This window comes from Salmo trutta, chromosome 19 (genome assembly GCF_901001165.1).
Source record: "Salmo trutta chromosome 19, fSalTru1.1, whole genome shotgun sequence".
In the NCBI taxonomy this organism is placed as follows: Eukaryota; Metazoa; Chordata; class Actinopteri; order Salmoniformes; family Salmonidae; genus Salmo; species Salmo trutta.
In genome coordinates, this window is record NC_042975.1 from 3,682,200 (window position 1) to 3,705,797 (window position 23,598).

The 23,598-nt window shown below is 44.3% G+C and overlaps 1 protein-coding gene across 1 annotated transcript in view; it reads right to left on the reverse strand.

The window, feature by feature from the left end:
* LOC115155050 (relaxin receptor 2) overlaps nt 1-23,598 on the reverse strand; it is a 71,199-nt gene that overhangs the window by 16,662 nt on the left and 30,939 nt on the right. The window contains exons 3-6 of the mRNA XM_029701844.1: nt 21,861-21,944; nt 21,519-21,624; nt 10,521-10,592; nt 151-222 (exon numbers count right to left, since the gene is read on the reverse strand). Coding sequence (XP_029557704.1) covers nt 151-222; nt 10,521-10,592; nt 21,519-21,624; nt 21,861-21,944 — 334 coding nt within the window. The remainder of the gene's footprint in view (nt 1-150; nt 223-10,520; nt 10,593-21,518; nt 21,625-21,860; nt 21,945-23,598) is intronic.

A 23,598-nucleotide genomic window follows, 5' to 3' on the forward strand; every position in this document is an offset into this window, starting at 1 on the left:
CTCTCCCTCCCTCTCCCTCTTTCTACCTCTCTCTCCCTCCCTCTCTCTCCACCTCTCTTTCTCTCTCCCTCTCTTTCCCCACCCCGCTCTCTCTCTCTCTCTGTCCCCCTCTGTCTTCAGTAAGTGGTAAAGAGGTATGTCAGTACTCACAGTTTCTCTAGTTTGTAGAGTCCACTGAAGGCTTGAGTGGAGATTGTCTGGATGCTGTTGTTCTGTAGGAACCTGGGAGAAGAAACAAACACAAACACATCGTTAAGTCAAGCACAGCGGTTCAACATTCCTTCACCAGGAAATAGTAAACATAATTGTTAATGGCCTTCCCGTTCTAAAATAACATGAAGTCATTCAGTTTGTGGTACATAACATATGTTTCTAGCTACAACACAGCCCAGTACAGTCCCAGCCCAGTACAGTCCCAACCCAGTACAGTCCCAAACCAGTAGAGTCCCAACCCAGTACAGACCCAAACCAGTACAGTCCCATCCCAGTACAGTCCCAACCCAGTACAGTGTTAACCCAGTACAGTCCCAACCCAGTACAGTCCCAACCCAGTATAGTGTTAACCCAGTACAGTCCCAACCCAGTACAGTGTTAACCCAGTATAGTGTTAACCCAGTATAGTGTTAACCCAGTACAGTCCCAACCCAGTATAGTGTTAACCCAGTATAGTGTTAACCCAGTACAGTCACAACCCAGTACAGTGTTAACCCAGTACAGTCCCAACCCAGTACAGTCCCAACCCAGTACAGTGTTAACCCAGTACAGTCACAACCCAGTACAGTGTTAACCCAGTATAGTGTTAACCCAGTATAGTGTTAACCCAGTACAGTCACAACCCAGTACAGAGTTAACCCAGTACAGTCACAACCCAGTACAGTGTTAACCCAGTATAGTGTTAACCCAGTATAGTGTTAACCCAGTACAGTCACAACCCAGTACAGAGTTAACCCAGTACAGTCACAACCCAGTACAGTGTTAACCCAGTACAGTGTTAACCCAGTACAGTCCCAACCCAGTACAGTGTTTACTCTTTACAATCACAACCCAGTACAGTTTTAACCCAGTACTGTCCCAACCCAGTATAGTGTTAACCCAGTACAGTGTTAACCCAGTACAGTGTTAACCCAGTTGGAATGGATGCCAACCCAGAGGTGGTGGCAGGGCTTATCCGCCAGTCTAGTGCTTAACAGCATGGTGAAGGTCTTTATAGTCAATCACACATGACTTGTTAGGTGTGTGTGTGTGTGTGTGTGTGTGTGTGTGTGTGTGTGTGTGGTAACTTAATGAATAAAGGATGAGGATCATAATGAAACACACACACACACACACAAACACAAACACCATATTCCATCCATCGGGACCATAATAACAGACTCTCTGGTGAATAACTAATACCGGATATGCAAATTGCATCTCTTTGATAAACGCTGTAAACAAACTCTAACATGACCTACGAACCTTTGCCTTAATTCAAACTGGAGGAGGTGGGTGTGGGGAGTAGTAACATAAATTATGATATTACTCCTCACTGTTCCAGACAGGGTAGGTCACAGGGAAGATTGAAAGCCACAAACAGCAAGAATCTAGACAGCCACAAGCCCGGGACAATCTGCGGTCCCAGCTACTATGGCTAACCGCGTTGCGGGCTGCATTCGAGCCCTCAAGAAAACCCTGCTAGCTTAATAAGCAGCTAGCTAGCAGCTAGGGACAAATAGCTCGTCAGCCCCGGCCTTGGTCGGCAGGATCACTGGACAGATAGTAGTGGTCCCAGAGACTGATACCACCCGCGTCGCACGATCTCAAACTCAAAAAAGTAGCTAACCAACTAAAAAACTTTTCAATACACTTTCAAAGCAACAAACTTTCCAAAACATTTCGCCATGTGTAATGTATATTCCTAATGTATGATATTTGAGTGATAAAAAAATAAAATAAAATGGCAACAATATCTATGGTCTAAAAACAACTAAAATAAACATTAGCTGACATGGACTAGTTGACCTGGACATTTCTAACAAGTTATAAATAGATAGACAACGATTAACAAGAGGAAAACTGATGATACACAACCAAATTTCTGAAAAATAGACCTTGTGCATTCTACTATTACGGCTTTCAAGAGTAAGTTAAAAGCTGGATTGAGTTCCTTCAAAAGTAAAAAAAAATAATATTTTAAAAAATGTATGGGACCCCGCCAACCTTTCAATTACTGGCCCAACCTCTTTAACCGCTAGGCTACCTCCAGCCTGATGAATAAAAAACAGCAATGTGCATTCCTATCTGTGTGTGTGTGTGTGTGTGTGTGTGTGTGTGTGTGTGTGTGTGTGTGTGTGTGTGTGTATGTGTGTGTGTGTATATATGTCTGTGTGTGTTTGTTTGTGTTTTTCTGTGTGTGATTGATAGTAGCTATATTAAATAGTGAATCTCTCCCTGAGAGATGTCAGATAATGTTATTACAGATCACTATATGACAGGTTAGTGTGTAAAATATGAAAACATTACTCTTTCCCAGACTAACGAACTGCACCTGGGACCTGCGTTGGAATGCATGTGATTTGATGAGCCGCCACAGAAGGGAAGAAAAAAAACACAAGCTATATATATATATATATATATATATATATATATATATATATATATATATTTTTTTTTACCTTATATCTAAACCAAGAAGTCCCACTGAGACGAGGACATTTCAGTACGTGTCACAAGGGATTTGGGGTAAAACGCAAAAAGACAGACGTCCCTATGCAACAAAAGTATCTTTATGCAACAAAAGTATCTTTGTTTTAGATCGTTTTAGGCTTTTGACAAGCGACCTTAGTCTTGAGTTTTAGATGTTGAACTACATCCTGGTAAAAACGTTTTGTAACACCTAATCATTCAAGGGTTATTCTTTATTTTTACGATTTTATGATCAGAATATTTTTGGGTAATTATTCATCATTTTCGGGTGTCCGTACGCATTTTATGTCAGTCAGTCATGTGTGAGGTTCTATGTCAGTGTTGTCAAAGTCATTCTATAGAGGGCCTGGTGTCCGTGAGTTTTAGTTTTTTCCTTTCAATTAAGACCATGTGAAGGGAGTTCCTTACTAATTAGTGACTGTTACGGATACAGGTAGTGTGTATCCGGTATTTGTATTTCTTTTCTCTCCTTCTCCTCCTCACAGGTGACAATCATCACTCCCCCAATCAGTCATCAATCAGTCCCCAATCAGAAGACACCTGCTCCTTTTCCCTCACCCAATCACAGCCCCTTTCCCTTGGTTTAAAAACCCAGTCAGTTGTTTTCTCCCCAGATCAATCTTTGTGTTCATTCTCTCAATCGCTCGCTGTGTCCCCTTTATCTCTGTATTGATCTAGTTTGTTTTTGCAACTACATGTCACATTTGTCCGGTAATCCTGTGAGTATTGTTTTGTTGTTTGACTGTTTGTTTGTTTGGTGAGAAAAGGGGGTACCAAGACAAGTCGCCCATGGGCATACATTACCCGTAGGAATACTGTGTCTAAGTACCCTAGTTAGAACTGGGCGGACCACCCACTGTATTTTTGGTTAGTTAGCTAGCTGTTCTTGAAATAGGCTAGACACTTAGGGGTGTTTTTGGCTTATTGTTTCTTTGCTTGGGTCCAGCTCAGCCCCTTTTCTCACACCCCTTTACCGTGTGTTTAAAATAAACCATTAGAGTTTGACGGTAGATTTCAGTTGTCTGTGGTTTTTGTTCTCACTGTTACTTGTCACGATTATAATTTGCATGATTTATGTTACGGGTCTCGTTTCCATCCCCCCCTAGACTGCAGGGCCAAAGGGATTCGTAACAGTGACCTTAATTCATCAATCAAGTACAAGGGAGGAGCGAAAACCTGCAGACACTTGTCCCTCCGCGTAATGAGTTTGACACTTTTTCCACGTGGTCTAAATAACTCAATTGGCTGGTTTGCCTGTCTATAACGAGAAGGGGCGGGCAATACTTAGATCCTGCAGCTCTGATTGGATAGAGTGAAGCTGTGTTTCGCCATCCAGTCGCTTCATAATTTCACCCAATCATTTTTCCTTGCATGTTTTGGATCTGATCATGTAGGATTGCTGCTTCCTGCTACTATGATAAATAACACGGCGAGGACGTTTACTAATCAAGCTATCAATGTGCATAATATCTAACAAGCGTGGTGATGGGAAATATGATGAAATGCTGATGTGCTGATGATACGCATTCTGCAGGTTGAGGACAGACACACCCACCCCTCCGCGCTGTTCCTAATCTGTAGCATTTTTTTTGCAGTCAGAACATGCTGAGAGGTACTTTGTCAATTATTATTATTTTTTTGTTTGGCATTCCTACTATCAACTGTCAACTTACACATACGATTGCGAGTATGGCCATGTTGGCAAACCCAGACCTTAAAACCCTACAGCTGGGCTACTCAATTCCACTTCTGGAGGGCCGGGAACATTTCTGGTTTGGGAAATTTGTATGGTTCTTCAAAGAACCATCCCATTCTTCAGAGACCCTAAAACGTTTCCCCTATTGCATCGCTCTTAATAACCTTATTTGGGATGTAGGAGCAAAATGTCTCTATTTTCAGCACTTAGGACCATTTCTACCCTGAGACGCTTTGTGGATATAGGTCCTGGGCAAAAGTAGTGACCATTTCTGGACCGTTTCAGACTGACCTGTCTGAACATTCTGGTTGTCCTGCTTCACATGCAACTCTCTGGTGTTAACTCTCTGGTGTTAACTCTCTGGTGTTAACTCTCTGGTGTTAACTCTCTGCTGTTAACCTCTTGTCGTTCGCCTAGGATAGGGGGCGCTACAGCGATTTTTGAAAAAAAATCGTGCCCATTTTAAACGGCCTCCTACTCAAACTCAGAAGCTAGGATATGCATATAATTAATACTTGTGGATAGAAAACACCCTAAAGTTTCTAAAACTGTTTGACTGGTGTCTGTGAGTATAACAGAACTCATATTGCAGTCAAAACCCCGAGACCGATCGTAACAGGATGTGGAATTCTGAATTGCGGACTCAACTTCATCACTTTGCCTATAAATCACACCGTGAGCTATGGTTCATTGAGCACTTCCTATTGCTTCCACTAGATGTCCCCAGTCTTTACAAAGTGATTTGAGCCTTCTACTGTGAAAACTGACTGAATGAGACGCTGTGGAAAGTGGTCACATGAGGAGGGCCATCACCATTATGACGCCGGCGCCCCTGGCTACCCTCCCCTTTCGAAACGTTTTGAAAGACAATGCAATCGTCCCCCTTGACTCTTATTGGAGCTCTGGTTGAAAAAGGCCCTAAAGATTTATGTTACACAACGTTTGACATGTTTGAACAAACCTAAATAAATTTTAAAAAAAGCATTTTATTGAAAGAGGAGTCCCGTGGCCGACGGAAGTTTTGGAGCAGCCTTCAGAACGCGCTAACAAGAACAAGCTATTGGGATGTAAAGGATTAACTTTTTCGAACAAAAATACATTTGTTGTGGACCTGGGATGCCTGGAAGTGCTTTCTGATGAAGATAATCAAAGGTAAGGGATTATTGACAATAGTATACAAGAGTAGATTTGATATGCGATTGTTCCAAGATGGCGCTGACCTGTAACTATTTTTCTGAGTATCGCATCCCCTTTTATCGCAAAGTGTGATTACCCAGTAAAGTTATTTTTAAATCTGGTATGACAGGTGCTTTCAAGAGATGTTCATCTATAAATCTTAGAATGACAATATTACATTTTAAAAATGTTTTCGAATAGTAATTTAGTAAATTGTAGCGCTGTTTCACCGGATGCATTTGAGGGAAAATAGTTAGTCAACTTCATGCGCCGATGTAAAATGCTGTTTTTATATATAAATATGAACTTTATCGAACAAAGGAATGCATGTATTGTGTAACATGATGTCCTAGGAGTGTCATCTGATGAAGATTGTCAAAGGTTAGTGCTGCATTTAGCTGTTTTTTGGTTATTTGTGATGCATGTGGTTGGTCGGAAAATGGCTGTGGCTACTTTTACGATATACTCCTCTAACATAATCTAATGTTTTGCTTTTGCTGTAAAGCCTTTTTGAAATCGGACAACGTGGTTCGATTCAGGAGAGGTGAATCTATAAAACGATAGTCCTGTATTTGAGAAAAAAAATTAATTAAATTTTGTTATGCTAATGGCGATAGGATTTTTCGCTGGATGTCCGTCCCGCATATGGGACGGAGCCCGACCAGGGGTTAAAACTCTCTGCTGTTAACGCTCTCTGGTGTTGTCACGTCCTGACCAGTAAAGGGGTTATTTGTTATTATAGTTTGGTCAGGATGTGGCAGGGGGTATTTGTATTTGTTTTATGGTTTTGAGTGCGTGTTTATGTAGAGGGGTGTTTGATTTATTAGTCCGGGGTTTTGGTCCATGTTCTATGTTTGTATATTTCTATGACGAGCGTGACAGAACCTCCCACCTCCAACAGACCAAGCAGCTGAGAAAGCAGCAGCAGGTGAACTATCGGGAGTTTTGGACTTGGGAGGAGATATTAGCCGGAGTGGGACCATAGAGAAAGGCTATAGAGGACCGGGAACGCTACAGGAGAACACGGCTGGCAAGGAAGCCAGAGAGGCAGCCCCCCAAAAAATGTGGGGGGGGGGGCACACGGGTAGTTTGGCAAGGGCAGGCAGTAGACCTGAGCCAACTATCCGTGATTATTATGGGGAACAGAGGATCAGAGGAGCACCGTACTATGCAGAAGTGCGCACGATCTCACCTATGCGCACGAACAGTCCGGTGAAAATGATTCCAGCCCCTCGCAAGTGCCAAGCTCGAGTGAGCACTCAGGCCGTAGGGGTTGTATGCTCCAGACCGCCAGTAATGCTTTACGGCCCAGTGTATCCTGTTCCCGCTCCTCGCACTAGCCTTGAGGTGCGTGTCTCCAGTCTGATACCTCCAGTACCAGCCCCACGCACCAGGCTTCCAGTGCGTCAGCCCAGTCCCGAGCTTCCGATGACAGTGCCTCGTTCAGAGCTTCCGGCGACAGTGCCCCGTAGAGAGACGGCCCACTGTCCGGAACCAAGAGAGACGGCCAACTGTCCGGAACCGAGTGAGTCGGCTTACAGTCCGGAGCTCCCAGAATCGCCCTACAGTCCGGAGCTCCCAGAGTACAGTCCAGGTTCTACAGTGACATGCTTCAGGCCGAGGTATTCAGTAGAGGTGGACTGGTTAGGTGGCAGACTAAGGCCAGAGCCTGAGCTACCTCCACTGTAGGAGGTTTGGGGAGGGGGAGTGTAGCACGGAAGCTGTCGGTGACAGCAGCCACCCTCCCTTCCCTCCCTTTAGTTTAGGGGTTTTATTTTGGTAGATATTTTTTGTTAGGTGCATCTGGGGTTCTGCACCTTTGGGGGGGGGGGGGTACTGTCACATCCTGACCAGTAAAGGGGTTATTTTTTATTATAGTTTGGTCAGGACGTGGCAGGGGGTATTTGTTTTATATGGTTTTGAGTGTGTGTTTATGTAGAGGGGTGTTTGATTTATTAGTCTGGGGTTTTGGTCCAAGCCTTCCCTGTGGCTCTGTTGGTAGAGCATGGTGTTTGCAACGCTAGGGTTGTGGGTTCGATTCCCACGGGGGGCCAGTACAAAAAAATATATATATTTCATTTCATGCATTTAAAAAAAAGATGTATTCACTACTTTAAGTCGCTCTGGATAAGAGCGTCTGCTAAATGACTAAAATGTTTAAAAAAATTCTGTTTGTCTATTTCTAAATCTGTTCTAGGGTGTTTAATTCTATGTTTAGGTATTGGGATTGAGGCCTTCAATTGGAGGCAGCTGTTTATCGTTGCCTCTGATTGAAGGTCCTATAAGTAGGAGCATGTTTGCTATGGGAATTGTGGGAGGTTGTTCTTAGCGCTGCTGTATTTAGCCTGCAAGACTGGTCGTTCGTTTCTTGTTTTGTTAATTAATTGTTTGCAAATAAAGTTAAGATGAGCACTTGACCCGCTGCGCCTTGGTCCATTTACTACGACGAGCGTGACAGCTGTTAACTTCTCAGCTGAGATGCAGTATGTGAAATATGACACCTCATTTGCATAGGGAGCGACCCATCACATTTTCTGGCCTATCCAAACCAAGGGTTGATTTCCTGTGCCTGTGAACCTTGTAGCGCTGCTTACAATAGGGTATATGAGAAAGAGAGAGAGTCTAGCGATTGCAGCAAAAACACTCATCTCGCTGTGACGTTCCCAGATAGATTTACAGAGCTCTCAGCATGAAAATAATACAAAATAATCTGTAGAGTTTAAACAACTTTCGCTTGGTCACAAGAGGGACACTGTCACTTTTTTTTTGCTTAAAGCTGAAATTGTAACGAGTTAGCAGGCATTTGATTGGCGACTCTGCGTCGCTAGGCAGAAAATGCTCTGTCGTCAGTTAAATAAAATGGTGCCAATTTAATTGACTATACAAAAAAAGATGTAAGTTGTTTAATTGTTGCTATATTTAAAAAGGCACTTCAACAATTTCAAGCCCTACTACTCCACTTTTGTTGAATAGGAAAAGAATCTTATGATTTTTCATATTTGTACTGTATACTTGAGCTTGTATCCTCTAAAGTGACTACAACTCAGCGATTTATAACTCATTTTATTACCAGAAATGTAATATTTAATCTTTTCTGGCAGTTAAAGCATTACTAGGTATTGTTTTTGGCCCTCTCAGGATAAATCATTACTTTGGGGTATGTCAACTTAGGAGGAAATCTACATTTAACCGGCCTTAAAACCGTTTTTTAGAGGATTCCTTGGATAAGGCCCCAAATGGTCCTCAAATACAGCAGCCTCTTAAGTTCGCTTCCAAAATGGCACCCTATTCCCTATATAGTACACTACTTTAGACCAGAGCCCTATAGAACCCTATTCCCTACATAGTGTACTACTTTAGACCAGAGCCCTATTGGGCAGCAGGTAGCCTAGTGGTTAGAGTGTTGGACTAGTAACCGAAAAGTTGCAAGCTCGAATCCCCGAGCTGACAAGGTAAACATCTGGTAAACATCTGTTCTGCCCCTGAACAAGGCAGTTAATCCACTGTTCCTAGGCTGTCATTGAAAATTAGAATTTGTTCTTAACTGGCTTGCCTAGTTAAATAAAGGAAAAATAGCACACTATTCCCTATATAGTACACTACTTTAGACCAGAGCTCTGGTCAAATGTAGTGCACTATGTAGGGAAGAGGCTGCCATTGGGGATGTACAGTAAAATCCTGAATATATTATGTGATATCCCAAAATTACACATTCGCTGTACAATATTGTATGAGTTTAGCTGTAGTAGAACTATTCTCAAAACCAAATTGTATTGGTCGCATATTTACATTCATTTCCACGTTCGTGTTTTATGCAAATAGTCCTGTAATTGTAATGCTTTCTCCAGACACTTTTATTCATTCAACCAATCAGTTCTCTCAACCAATCAGTTCTCTCAACCATTCAGTCCTCTCAACCATTCAGTCCTCTCAACCATTCAGTCCTCTCAACCAATCAGTCCTCTCAACCAGTCAGTCCTCTCATAGTACCATTATTCCCCAGGTTGTTGCTGTACATCAGATTGTACATTTTGCCAAATTACCTGGTGCACTTTACCTTGCGTGAAGACCTGTCCTGGTAGGTCCAGGTGTTAACTCAGTGTTTCTCAAACTCGGTTCTGGGGCCCCCTCTGGGTACATATTTTTGTTTTTGCCCTAACACTACACAGCTGATTCAAATAATCTAGACCTTGATGATGAGATGGTTAGTTGAATCAGCTGTGTAGTTCTAGGGCCAAAAACCAAAACTTGCACCCCATGGGGTCCCTAAGACAGAGTTTGGGAAAACTCTGCGTTAACTTGTATTAGCTCATTCCTAGGAAACCTGGTTAACGACTAAGCAACCCTGTTCCTGGAGGTACTGCAGGATTTTTTCTGTCCAAACTAGGCACAAACACCCGACCAACTGAGCTAATTAATCAGTTTAGTGATTGCCTAAAATCAACACTCCTGGTCTTCCAGATCGGTTAAATGATGAACATGAAGGGCCTGTGGTACTCCGGGAACCAGGGTTACCTGGTTACCCTGATATATCTGCCATTTCCCCTGTGAACATCGAAGGAGAATAATGATGAATGTGATGGTCCTCCTCAGGCTGTGTTTACGAAATCCATTAAACAAGCTGTTTGACCACGTATCGAGAGCGTTGTCTAGTGTTCACTATGTTTCGTAAGAATCACTAGTACAACAACTAGAATCTAGGCCGGGATTCAAATCCGACCAAGGTTGCCTGGTTACCCTGATATATCTGGACCAGATTTTTATCTCGGTAGGATAACAGTCTCAAACCCAGACATGTTTCTAACTAGATATGATATCCTTTCTAACAGGATGACTCGTCAACTTTGATACATGGACTCAATTATTTTCATGCAAATAGACAACAAAAGTATAACTGACTTGACAATAAGTCCAGTCGTGTCCAGTCAAATCCAGTCTAGTCCAGTTTCATATTAGTACTCACAGTCTCTGCAAGTGTGGGTATTTGGAGAAGATGTTGTCAGACAAGCTCTTTATCTTGTTACTCTTCAGAGACCTGAAACAGGAACCAGAAAACACAGTACTGTTACTATGGTTACACACACACACACACACACTTAACAGCGGGGTGATGACAAGCTAGAAGTAAAGCACAGACAAAGATAAGGAGATGTAGGATCTTAATTTGACCAGATTCTCACAGCAGTAAAATAATCCTGCAGCAACAGAAAAATGTGAATTATTATGTGGATTATAAATAATGGACATTTTTGTAGGGGTTGTTACATTTTTTTGTTTGTTTAAATCAAGTCTGACGTTTTAAAGTTAAATTACTGTCACGTCCTGACCACAGTAAGTTGTTATTTTCTATGGTAGAGTAGGTCAGGGCGTGACAGGGGGGTTTCTATGTTTAGTTTTTCTATGTTGTTATGTTCTAGTTTTGTACTTCTATGTTGGGTTGTTCTAGGTTTCTATTTCTATGTTGGGCTGTGTTTGGGATAATCTCCAATTAGAGGCAGCTGGTCGTCATTGTCTCTAATTGGAGGTCATATTTAAGTTGGTGTTTTTCCCACCTGGGTTTGTGGGAGATTAATTTTGAGTAGTGTATGTTTCACCTCTGCGTCACGGTTTGTTGTTTTTTGGCATTCAGTTTATTTATATGTATTGCATAGTTTCACAGTGTAAATAAAATGTGGAACGACACACACGCTGCACAACCGTGACAATTACAAACTTTAGAAGCCTTTTTAAACCTTGCATACACTAAAATTAACATTTTCTGCTGTGCAGGAAAATTCTCTGTGTGAACAAATTATGATAATACATCTGTACACACACTACTGACTTCACACAGTAAACCATGTGCTCTCTCTTGGCAGGAAGAGGAGAGAGGACACGAGAGAATAAACAGCGAACAAGGGGAAGCCACTAGTAAATGAAAGTAATAAACTAAGTCTCTGTTTCTTCCTTTCTTTTGACTAATAACTCACTGACATCTTACTGCAGAACACACACACACACACACACACACACACAGGCGATGTGACTTAGACAGCATGTTATTTATAATCCATAAAACATACAGTACCAGTCAAAAGTTTGGACACACCTACTCATTCCAGGGTTTTTTTATTATTTTTTTTATTACTATTTTCTACATTGTAGAATAATAGTGAAGACATCAAAACTCTGAAATAACACATATAGAATCATGTAGTAACCAAAGAATGTTAAACAAATATTTGAGATTCTTCATAGTAGCCACCCTTGATGACAGCTTTACACACTCTTTGCATTCTCTCAACCAGCTTCATGAAGTAGTCACCTGGAATGCATTTCAGTTAACAGGTGTACCTTGTTAAAAATTAATTTGTGGAATTTCTTTCCTTCTTAATGCGTTTGAGTCAATCAGTTGTGCTGTGACAAGATAGGGGTAGTATACAGAATATAGCCCTATTTGGTAAAAGACCAAGTCCATACTATGGAAAGAACAACTCAAATAAGCAAAGAGAAACGACAGTCCATCATTACTTTAAAACATGAAGATCGGACAATTTCAAGAACTTTGAACGTTTCTTTTAGTGCAGTTTCAAAAAACATCAAGCGCAATGATAAAACTCTCTCAAGAGGACCGCCACAGGAAAGGAAGACCCAGAGTTACCTCTGTTGCAGAGTTCAGGTTCATTAGCGTTAACTGCACCTCAGATTGCAGCCCAAATAAATGCTTCACAGAGCTCAAGTAACAGACACATCTCAACATCAACTGTTCAGAGGAGGCTGCGTGAATCAGGCCTTTGTAGTCGAATTGCTGCAAAGAAACCACTACTAAAGGACACAAATAAGAAGATACTTGTTTGGGTCAAGAAACACGAACAATGGACATTAGACCAATGAAAATCTGTCCCTTGGTCTGATGAGTCCAAATGTGAGATTTTTGGTTCCAACAGCCGTGTCTTTGTGAGATGCAGAGTAGGTGAACGGATGATCTCCGCATGTGTGGTCCCCCCGTGAAGCATGGAGGAGGAGGTGTGATGGTGCTTTGCTGGTGACACTGTCAGTGAATTATTTACAATTCAAGGCACACTTAACCAGCATGGCCAACACAGGATTCTGCAGCGATACGCCATCCTATCTGGTTTGCGCTTAGTGGGGACTATCATTTGTGTTTCAACAGGACAATGACCCAAAACACAACTCCAGGCTGTGCAAGGGCTATTTGACCAAGGAGAGTGAAGGAGTGCTGCCTCAGATGACCTGGCATCCACAATCACCCGACCTCAAACCAATTGAGATGGTTTGGGATGAGTTGGCCTGCTGAGTGAAGGAAAAGCAGCCAACAAGTGCTCAGGATATGTTGGAACTCCTTCAAGACTGTTGGAAAATAATTCTTCATGAAGCTGGTTGAGAGAATGCCAAGAATGTGCAAAGCTGTCATCAAGGCAAGGGTGGCAACTTTGAAGAATCTCAAATATAAAATATATTTGGATTTGTTTAACACTTTTTTGGTTACTACATGATTCCATATGTGTTATTTCATAGTTTTAATGTCTTCACTATTATTCTACAGTGTAAAAATTAGTTTAAAAAAATACAAATAAACGTTAATGAGTAGGTGTTCAAACTTTTGACTGGTACTGTAAGTCATCCAGGCCCTGGGTAACTCTAGTCCCATGCCCTGGGTAACTCTAGTCCCATGCCCTGGGTAACTCTAGTCCCATGCCCTGGGTAACTCTAGTCCTCCAAGCCCTGGTTACCTATAATCCTCCAGGCCCTGGGTAACTGGTGTTCCCCAGGCCCAGGGTAACTCTAGCCCTCCATGCCCTGGGTAGCTCTAGTCCTCCATGCCCTAGGTAGCTCTGGTCCCCCAGGCCCTGGCTAACTCCGGTCCCCCAGGCCCTGGCTAACTCCGGTCCACCAGGCCCTGGCTAACTCCAGTCCTCCAGTCCCTGGGTATGTCTCGCCAGCAGCGTACCACCATGCATCCCACTGCTGGCTTGCTTCTGAAGCTTAGCAGGGTTGGTCCTGGTTGGTCCCTGGATGGGAGACCAGATGCTGCTGGAGTGGTGTTGGAGAGCCAGTAGGAGGTCTAATAAGATATCCCAATGCCCCAAGGCAGTGATTGGGGACATTTCCCTATGTAGGGTACTGTCTTTCAGATGGGACATTAAATGGGTGTCCTGACTCTCTGTGGTCACTAAAGATCCCATGCCACTTATCGTAAGAGTAGGGGTGTTAATGCCGGTGTCCTGGCTAAATTTACAATCTGGCCCTCATATGGTCACCTAATCATCCTCAGCTTACAATTGGCTCATTCTGTCACAACTTCCGCCGAAGTTGGTCCCTCTCCTTGTTCGGGGGGCGTTCGGCGGTCGACGTCACCGACCTTCTAGCCATCGCCGATCCACTTTTCATTTTCCATTGGTTTTGTCTTGTCTTCCATCACACCTGGTTCCAATTCCATGAATTACATATTGTGTATTTAACCCTCTGTTCCCCCCCATGTCCTTGTCTGTAATTGTTTGTTGTCGTGCTTGTGCACGGTATGCTGGTAGTTACCGGGTTTTGTTTGACCCATTGATTGTATTATTTTGTTGACGGTGGTTTATGGTTATTAAACACAACCGTTGTAAATCAGTTTCCGCTCTCCTGCGTCTGACTTCTCTGCCGCCAGCAGTAGTAGCATCGCATTACAGAATTACAGACCAATACTATGCAGTCAGCAGGAGCAGGTACTCCGGGTATAGGGGTGGAGGAGCGCATCTGGGAGCACGCAGCCATACTCCAACATCTTGGCACCGCCATGGACCACATTGTTCAGACAATGGACCGCTGGGAGAGACAGGGAGTTCTTCCAGCGCCTCCACCAGCACAACCGGGGTCTCCACTGAGCGCCCCTCTTCATCCTGGTCCCAGTGGAATTTGTCTCTCCCTGCCCCAGGAATACGATGGGACGACTGCGAACTGCCAGGGGTTCCTATTACAAATGGACTTGTACCTGGCAACCGTCCACCCGGCTCCTTCGGGCTGTGAGATGGGGGTCCGCCCTCGTCTCGTGCCTCACCGGGAAAGCCCTGGAGTGGGCCAATGCCGTGTGGAGAGAGGAAGATGCGGCGTTGGACCAATTTGAGGAGTTCACTCGCCTCTTCCGGGCAGTCTTCGACCACCCGCCCGAGGGTAGAGCGGCGGGTGAACGCCTCTTCCATCTGAGGCAGGGGACGAGGAGCGCACAGGAGTTCGCCTTGGAGTTTCGGACCCTGGCTGCCAGCGCGGGATTGAACGACAGGGCCCTGATCGACCATTACTGCTGCAGTCTGCGCGAGGACGTCCGTCGGGAGTTGGCCTGCAGAGACACCACCCTCACGTTTGACCAGCTGGTGGACCTGTCCATCCGGCTGGACAACCTGCTGGCTACCCGCGGACGTTCAGATCGGGTCTGTTGGTTCCATCCCCACCCCTCTCCGATACCCATGGAGCTGGGAGGGGCGGTGCAGGGAGACCGGAGGAGGTTCCAGCTTGTGCACCATCTGTGGCCGCAGAGGTCACACTGCTGGTCGGTGCCGGGTTGGTTCCTCTGGGGATCGAGGCAGCAGGCAGGGCGCTCTGGCGTCACCCCAGGTGAGCCGGCACCATTCTCACCCAGAGCCCTCTGTTGCTCATATGTTTGTCTATGTCACTTTTTCTGAGTTTTCCCTGTATTCCCAGCATAAGGCGCTCGTCGATTCAGGTGCGGCTGAGAACTTTATAGATAGATTGTTCACCAATAGTTTAGGGATCCCCATTGTTTCCGTGGCTGTGCCCTTCCCCGTTCAGGCCTTAGATAGTCGACCATTAGGGTCAGGTTTATTATATATTTAGGGAGGCCACCGCTCCTCTGGGCATGGTGACGCGGGGGGGCACAAGGAGAGAATTAGTCTCTTCCTTATTGACTCTCCTGCATTTCCCATGGTGCTAGGCCTACCCTGGTTAACTTGTCATAACCCCACTGTTTCTTGGCCACAGAGGGCTCTCACGGGGTGGTCGCGGGAGTGCTCGGGGAGGTGTTTAGGGGTTTCCGTTGGTGCTACTACGGTGGAGAGTCCAGACCAGGTCTCCACCGTGCGCATTCCCCCTGAATATGCCGATTTGACTCTCGCCTTCTCTAAAAAGAAGGTGACTCAATTACCACCCCATCGACGGGGCGATTGTGCGATAAATCTCCTGGTAGATGCTGCACTTCCCAGGAGTCACGTGTGTCCTCTTTCACAGGTGGCGACTGAGGCTATGGAAACATATGTCTTCGAATCCCTGCGTCAAGGGTATATTCGGTCCTCCACTTAACCCGTCTCCTCGAGTTTCTTTTTTGTGAAGAAGAAGGAGGGAGTTTTAACCAGATCTCTGTGAGGTATAGTTACCCGCTACCACTCATAGCCACAGCGACTTAGCCAATGCATGGGGCGCGCTTCTTCACCAAACTAGATCTCAGGAGCGCTTACAACCTGGTGCGTATCCGAGAGGGAGACGAGTGGAAGACGGCTTTCAGTACCACCTCAGGGCACTATGAGTACCTCGTCATGCCGTACGGGTTGATGAATGCGCCATCCATCTTCCAAGCCTTTGTAGATTAGATTTTCAGGGACCTGCACGGGCAGGGTGTAGTGGTGTATATTGATGACATTCTGATATACTCCGCTACACGCACCGAGCATGTATCCCTGGTGCGCAGGGTGCTTGGTCGCCTGTTGGAGCATGACCCGTCCGTCAAGGCTGAGAAATGCTTGTTTTTCCAGCAATCCGTCTCCTTCCTAGGGTATCCCATTTCCAGGGGTGGAGATGGAGAGTGATCGCATTGCAGCCGTGCGTAATTAGCCGACTCCCACCACGGTAAAGGAAGTGCAGTGGTTCTTAGGGTTTGCTAACTACTAACGGAGGTTTATCCGAGGTTTTGGTCAGATAGCGGCTCCCATTACCTCACTGCTGAAGGAGGCCCGGTGCGTTTGCAGTGGTCAGCTGAGGCAGACAGGGCTTTTGGGCACCTAAGAGCTCTGTTTACCTCGGCTCCCGTGTTGGCCCATCCGGATCCCTCTTTGGCGTTCATAGTGGAGGTGGACGCGTCCGAGGCTGGGATCGGAGCGGTGCTCTCTCAGCGCTTGGGTACGCCACCGAAGCTCCGCCCCTGTGCCTTCTTCTCGAAAAAGCTCAGCCTGGCGGAGCGAAACTATGACGTGGGGGACCGGGAGCTGTTGGCTGTCGTCAAGGCCTTGAAGGTGTGGAGACATTGACTTGAGGGGTGTTATGGATACAGGCATCCTGAGTGTGTATCCTGTATGTGTATTTATTTTCTCTCCTTATCCTCCTCACAGGTGACAATCATCATTCCCCCAATCAGAAGACACCTGCTCCTTTTCCCTCAACCAATCACAGCCCCTTTCCCTTGGTTTAAAAATGCAGTCAGTTGTTTTCTCCCCAGATCAATCTCTATGTGTTCTCTCTCTCTCTCTCTCTCTCTCTCTCTCTCTCTCTCTCTTTCTTTCTTTCTTTCTTTCTTTCTTTCTTTCTTTCTTTCTTTCTGTATGGATCTTTCTGTATGGATCTATCTTTTGTTTTGCTCCTACATGTCACATTTGTCCGGTTATCCTGTGAGTATTGTTTTGTTGTTTGACTGTTTGTTTGTTTGGTGGGAAAAGGGGGTAAGAAGACCAGTTGCCCATGTGCATACATTACCCGTAGGAATACTTTGTCTAAGTACCCTAGTTAGAACTGGGCGGACCACCCACTATATTTTTGGTTAGTTAGTTAGCTGTACTGAAGTAGGCTAGTCTAGTTTAGGGGTGTTTTTGGCTTATTGTTTCTTTGCTTGGGTCCAGCTCAGCCCCTCTTCTCACACCCCTTTACCGTGTGTTTATAAATAAACCATTAGAGTTTGACGGTAGATTGTTGTTGTCTGTGGTTATTTGTTCTCACTGTTACTTTTTCACTATTATAATTTGCATGATTTATGTTACGGGTCTCGTTGCCATCCCCCCTAGACTGCAGGGCCAAAGAGTATTCGTAACAAGGGGGCTAGACACCCTTTTCTCATCTGAACTGACCGCCGCAATCTGGAGTACATCCGGGCAGCGAGGAGACATTCCTCCTCCTCTCCCCTGCAACTATTCCCCAGGTCATTACTGTAATTGAGAATGTGTTCTCAGTCAACTTACTGGGTAAAATAAATAAAAACTCCAGGCCCTGGATAACTCTAGTCCCCCAGGCCCTGGGCAACGCTGTCTACAGTTTTTCATCACACTCAATCTTATTTTTTCAATAACGAGATGGTCCCTTTCGAACCAATCAATAGCTTTGCATTATACTTGCGATTTCGATTTCATTCTCTCTTTGAAAGTTAAAGAAACTGAATTTAGCAGACACTACTGACCAGTTTCAAGGATACATAATCAACAAATGATTGATTATAATGTAGCCTATAAGTGACTAAAAAGCATTTTCAGGATCCAACCAAACACATCTCTAGTACTCCGGGACTGTAATGAAATCTCGCGACCACAAACACAGACCCACATCCTGTACATACACAAGCAAAGGCCACATGGTTGCAAAAGCATACACACACACACTCTTAAAACTGCTGGGTTGTTTGGTTGACCCTGCTGCTGGGTTGTTTGGTTGACCCTGCTGCTGGGTGGTTTGGTTGATCCTGCTGCTGGGTTGTTTGGTTGACCCTGCTGCTGGGTTGTTTGGTTGACCCTGCTGCTGGGTTGTTTGGTTGACCCTGTTGCTGGGTTATTTGGTTGATCCTGCTGCTGGGTTGTTTGGTTGACCCTGTTGCTGGGTTGTTTGGTTGACCCTGTTGCTGGGTGGTTTGGTTGACCCTGTTGCTGGGTTGTTTGGTTGACCCTGTTGCTGGGTGGTTTGGTTGACCCTGCTGCTGGGTTGTTTGGTTGACCCTGCTGCTGGGTTGTTTGGTTGACCCTGCTGCTGGGTTGTTTGGTTGACCCTGCTGCTGGGTTGTTTGGTTGACCCTGCTGCTGGGTTGTTTGGTTGACCCTGCTGCTGGGTTGTTTGGTTGACCCTGTTGCTGGGTTATTTGGTTGATCCTGCTGCTGGGTTGTTTGGTTGACCCTGTTGCTGGGTTGTTTGGTTGACCCTGTTGCTGGGTGGTTTGGTTGACCCTGTTGCTGGGTTGTTTGGTTGACCCTGTTGCTGGGTGGTTTGGTTGACCCTGCTGCTGGGTTGTTTGGTTGACCCTGCTGCTGGGTTGTTTGGTTGACCCTGCTGCTGGGTTGTTTGGTTGACCCTGCTGCTGGGTTATTTGGTTGATCCTGCTGCTGGGTTATTTGGTTGACCCTGCTGCTGGGTTATTTGGTTGACCCTGCTGCTGGGTTATTTGGTTGACCCTGCTGCTGGGTTATTTGGTTGACCCTGCTGCTGGGTTGCAGGCATTGGGTCACTTAGTTAGGTTGTTTTCTTTAAAAACTGCTGTGTTATTGATGCTAGATGCTGGATTATTGGTGCTGGGTTACTGATGCTGGGTACTGGATTATTGATGCTGGGTACTGGGTTATTGGTGCTGGGTTATTGGTGCTGGGTCATTGATGCTGGGTGCTGGAATATTGATGCTGGGTACTGGGTTATTGGTGCTGGGTTATTGGTGCTGGATTATTGGTGCTGGGTTACTGATGCTGGGTGCTGGATTATTGATGCTGGGTACTGGGTTATTGGTGCTGGGTTATTGATGCTGGGTTATTGGTGCTGGATGCTGGGTTATTGAGGCTGGGTTATTGGTGCTGGGTTATTGGTGCTGGGTACTGGGTTATTGGTGCTGGGTTATTTATGCTGGGTTATTGGTGCTGGGTTATTGGTGCTGGATGATTGGTTATTGGTGCTGGGTTATTGGTGTGGGTTATTGGTGCTGGGTTATTGGTGCTGGGTACTGGGTTATTGGTGCTGGGTTACTGAGATAATGACCCAGCAGGTCAGATCATAAGACTGAAGGCGTAGTTTAGCAGGGGCGTGGCTTTCAGAAAGTTATTTTTAGCCACCCATGAGAGTAAATGTCATTCCTGTTCATCTGTTCTGATGTATAGTTATCACATGTTAAGGTTAAGGCACATTGACATTTTTAAAGCTTCAATAATGCTTACTGGGTCACGTCCTGACCAGTAAAGGGGTTATTTGTTATTATAGTTTGGTCAGGACGTGGCAGGGGGTATTTGTTTAGAGTGTTTCGGGGTTTGTTGGGTTATGTGTTTATGTAGAGGGGTGTTTGTTTAGAGTTCTCTGGGGTTTTTGGTTATGTTCTATGTTAGTATATTTCTATGTTCTGGTCTAGTCTTCCTAGTTCTATGTTTAGGGTTATTGGTTTGACCTTCAATTGGAGGTAGCTGTTTTTCGTTGCCTCTGATTGAAGGTCCTATATAGAGGGGTGTTTTTTGTAATGGGTTTTGTGGGAAGTTGTTTTTGCACTGCTGTGTTTAGCCTGCAATACAGTGCGTCCGTTCGTTTTCTTGTTTTGTTATTTAAGTGTTCAATAAAAGTTCAAATGAGCACTCAACCCGCTGCGCCTTGACCTACTACATACGACGACCGTTACATACTGAGGTGTATGAGTTCCCTAAAAGCCTATGTAAATCCTATTGTTGTCACGCCCTGATCTGTTTCACCTGTCCTTGTGCTTGTCTCCACCCCCCTCCAGGTGTCGCCCATATTCCCCATTATCCCATGTGTATTTATACCTGTGTTTTCTGTCTGTCTGGTGCCAGTTCGTCTCGTTTGTTCAAGCCTACCAGCGTTTTGTCTCAGCTCCTGTTTTTTCCCTAGTCTCAATTTTTCTCGTCCTCCTGGTTTTTGACCTTTGTCTGTCCTGACCCTGTGCCCGCCTGTCCCTGTGTAACAAGATGTTATTTTCTATGGTAGAGTAGGTCAGGGAATGACAGTTTTTTTTCTCTATGTTTTGTATTTCTATGTTTAGGTTCTAGATTTGTATTTCTATGTTGGGGTTTTGTTTGGGATGATCTCCAATTAGAGGCAGCTGGTCCTCATTGTCTCTAATTGGAGATCATACTTAAGTAGGGGTTTTGTGGGCGATTTGTGGGTGATTCATTTTGAGTTGTGTATCTCTGTGTCACGGTTTGTTTAGTTTTTTCTTCATTCAGTATATTTATGTATTGCATAGTTTCACAGTATATATAAAATGTGTAACGACACATGCTGCACTTTGGTCCGCTCATTCCTACGACAACCGTGACACCCTGACCCTGACCCCTGAGCCTGCCAGCCGTCCTGTACCTTTGCTCCACCTCTGGATTATCAACCCCTGCCTGCCTTGATCTGTTGTTTACCTGCCCCTGTGGTTATAATGAACATTGTTACTTCACACAGTCTGCGCTTGGGCCTTACCGTGATACCTGATAATTGTTGAGATTCAATAAGGCTGTATATGTTATTCTAATATGTAATCAATAATATTAATAGTATAGAAGAATGTGTCAAATATTTTTTGTGTGGAAACATTTTATTCTGCACTATGTAAACTTAACATAATGAACAAGAATGAACATTTACTCTCACGGGTGGCCAATAAGCTCTGTCTGAAAAGTCATGCCCCTAAGAAACCATACCTACAGAAAATAGACTAAGGAATATATTTAAAAAAGACCCAGCTGCTAGATCAACCCAGCTTGAGAGTAAAAATTACCCAACATGAACCCATGTTTGGGCTATTCACGCAACCCAACTGGTTGGGCTATTCACGCAACCCAACTGGTTGGGCTATTCACGCAACCCAACATGTTGGGCTATTCACGCAACCCAACATGTTGGGCTATTCACGCAACCCAACTGGTTGAGTAAAAATAACCCAGCGGGTGTTATGTCCATTATTTAACCAGCGCTGGGTTACCAAATAACCCAAATTGGGAGTGCTTTCTCTCTCTCTCTCACACACACACATACAACACACACACCACAGACAGACAAACACACACACACCGAGAGAGGTACTTACAGCCAGGTGACATTGGTGGAGACTTGAGGAACGTCATGTAAGTTGACTTCCACACACTCCAGTTCTGTCTTGATACAGTCACAATGCTCTGGGTACTGCTGCAAGACTACACAACAACACAATTAATACAGCACTACACACACACACACACATACACACACACAAACATGCATGCTCACACACACTGACACACAACCACACACACCAACACACACACACGCATGCACATACACACACTGATGGCACACACGCTGATGCACAAACTGACACACAAACACAAACACTGACACACAAACACACACATTAACAAACACACACACTGACACAAGCACACACACTGACAGCAGTCTTCTGGTGGTGGTAAGCCCTGTGGGTCGACCTTCCTGACGGTTCGATCAAAGATGTCCGCCCAGCCGCTGTTGTCCCCTATAGACACAAGGTAACATTATAGTTATAGTTGGAGCTAGCATTACACATTGACAGTGGATTACAGCTGTGGCGGCCACGAAATTTCATCAGCTGGCGATTTGTCAAGCAAGTCAAGCAAATAAGTGTCAAGCAAATAATTGTCGGTCTCATGGTAATTAACCATTAATTAACATAAACACATTTAACATCTTCTGGCTTCCACACAAGCCACTGATGCAGGCCTTTTGGAACATCCATGTAATATAGTCTTCACCTTCACAATAAATCCATTATTTATTTTTACACAGGTCTAAAGAAACATGATAGGAAGAAAATGTAGTCTATTTTCAGAAGAACAGAATAGCATAACTCTGAGTTGTCCTTATGTTAGTTCCTGATCTGGCTATGCCATATGGCTGTGGGCTACAGTAATTCATTTAGCAGACAAGATTTGGCATTATTTTATAGTATGAAGAATACAATTGAACAAACCTGAATTAAAAAACAATTTGAGAAAGTGAGCACGAGGCTATTCTGTGTTGAGCGGTTAACAAAGGAATAACTATTCCTATATGGTTAATTTTAGAGTTATTAATGTAACTTTAGTTGTTCTATAAACGTTGGGCTATACGTATTGATGTGTAATACATTCTAATGCTGCATGATGAGACTCTAATGATGATTTGAAAAAATAAACTTAAAAAAAGGCCTGAGCTCTGCTTTGTTTTTTTGTGCAGGCTGTACACACTACATCAGTCTCTCACTGACAATTTGACAAGCACTTGATAATGCCTTGAATTTCACGACGGGATCCCCTTTGTGTGGCCGTAATGCACCCAAAGAAAATCCAATGCCTTTTGCGGCTAGTGGCCGTTCTTCCCTTCTCCCTGAGTGCTGCGTGCTCCATCACGTGATCGGGTCTTTCTCACAGGCTACAAGTGAAGACCAACACATCGGAGACGCAACTGTCCTTATCCAATTCCAAGGTGCATATTGAAGATATTGGAAGAACTGTCCATATTTACCAACATTATAAGTAGGCCTAACGAACAGCAAAAGCACTAGCCTATGTCAATCTACTATCCCCATAGTACAAAGGTTGACCTATTCTATTCTATTCTATTCTGTGCGAGAAATAAATATTGCAAACAGTCTGGGACAGTTATTGTGGGATGCGATAGAACCCAAATTAATACAACCAGTAGCATCAAAAAACCTTCTTTACACAATGTGGCTGACGAAACAGATCAGACATTTAGCTGAAAATGTTGATAAACTATTAGTCTATTTCTTTACATTATAAGGGCAGCAATGCTCACATGGTAGTAGGCTATAAGCATGAATGTTCCATTCGCGGAAAACACTATTATCAAAATTGACCACAAATGTGATTATGCAGGTAATGCTTTTATTATAAAGGTGCATTTTTTTATTTTCAAAATGATCTTTCCCCAAACTTGAAACTCACCCGCTGCTTATGTATACCAGTTAGGCCCTTCACCCCTTGTAGAGCGAATTAATGTGCTTAATTTGCTTAAAGTTATTTGGCCACTATATTTGTGATACAAACCTTATAGGCCTATGGGCTAGGATACATGAGGTGTGCGAGTATGATTCAAAAAGTCGCAAAAAAAGGCAGGACACTTTTCCCCGTGGTTTATTTTCATGCCAG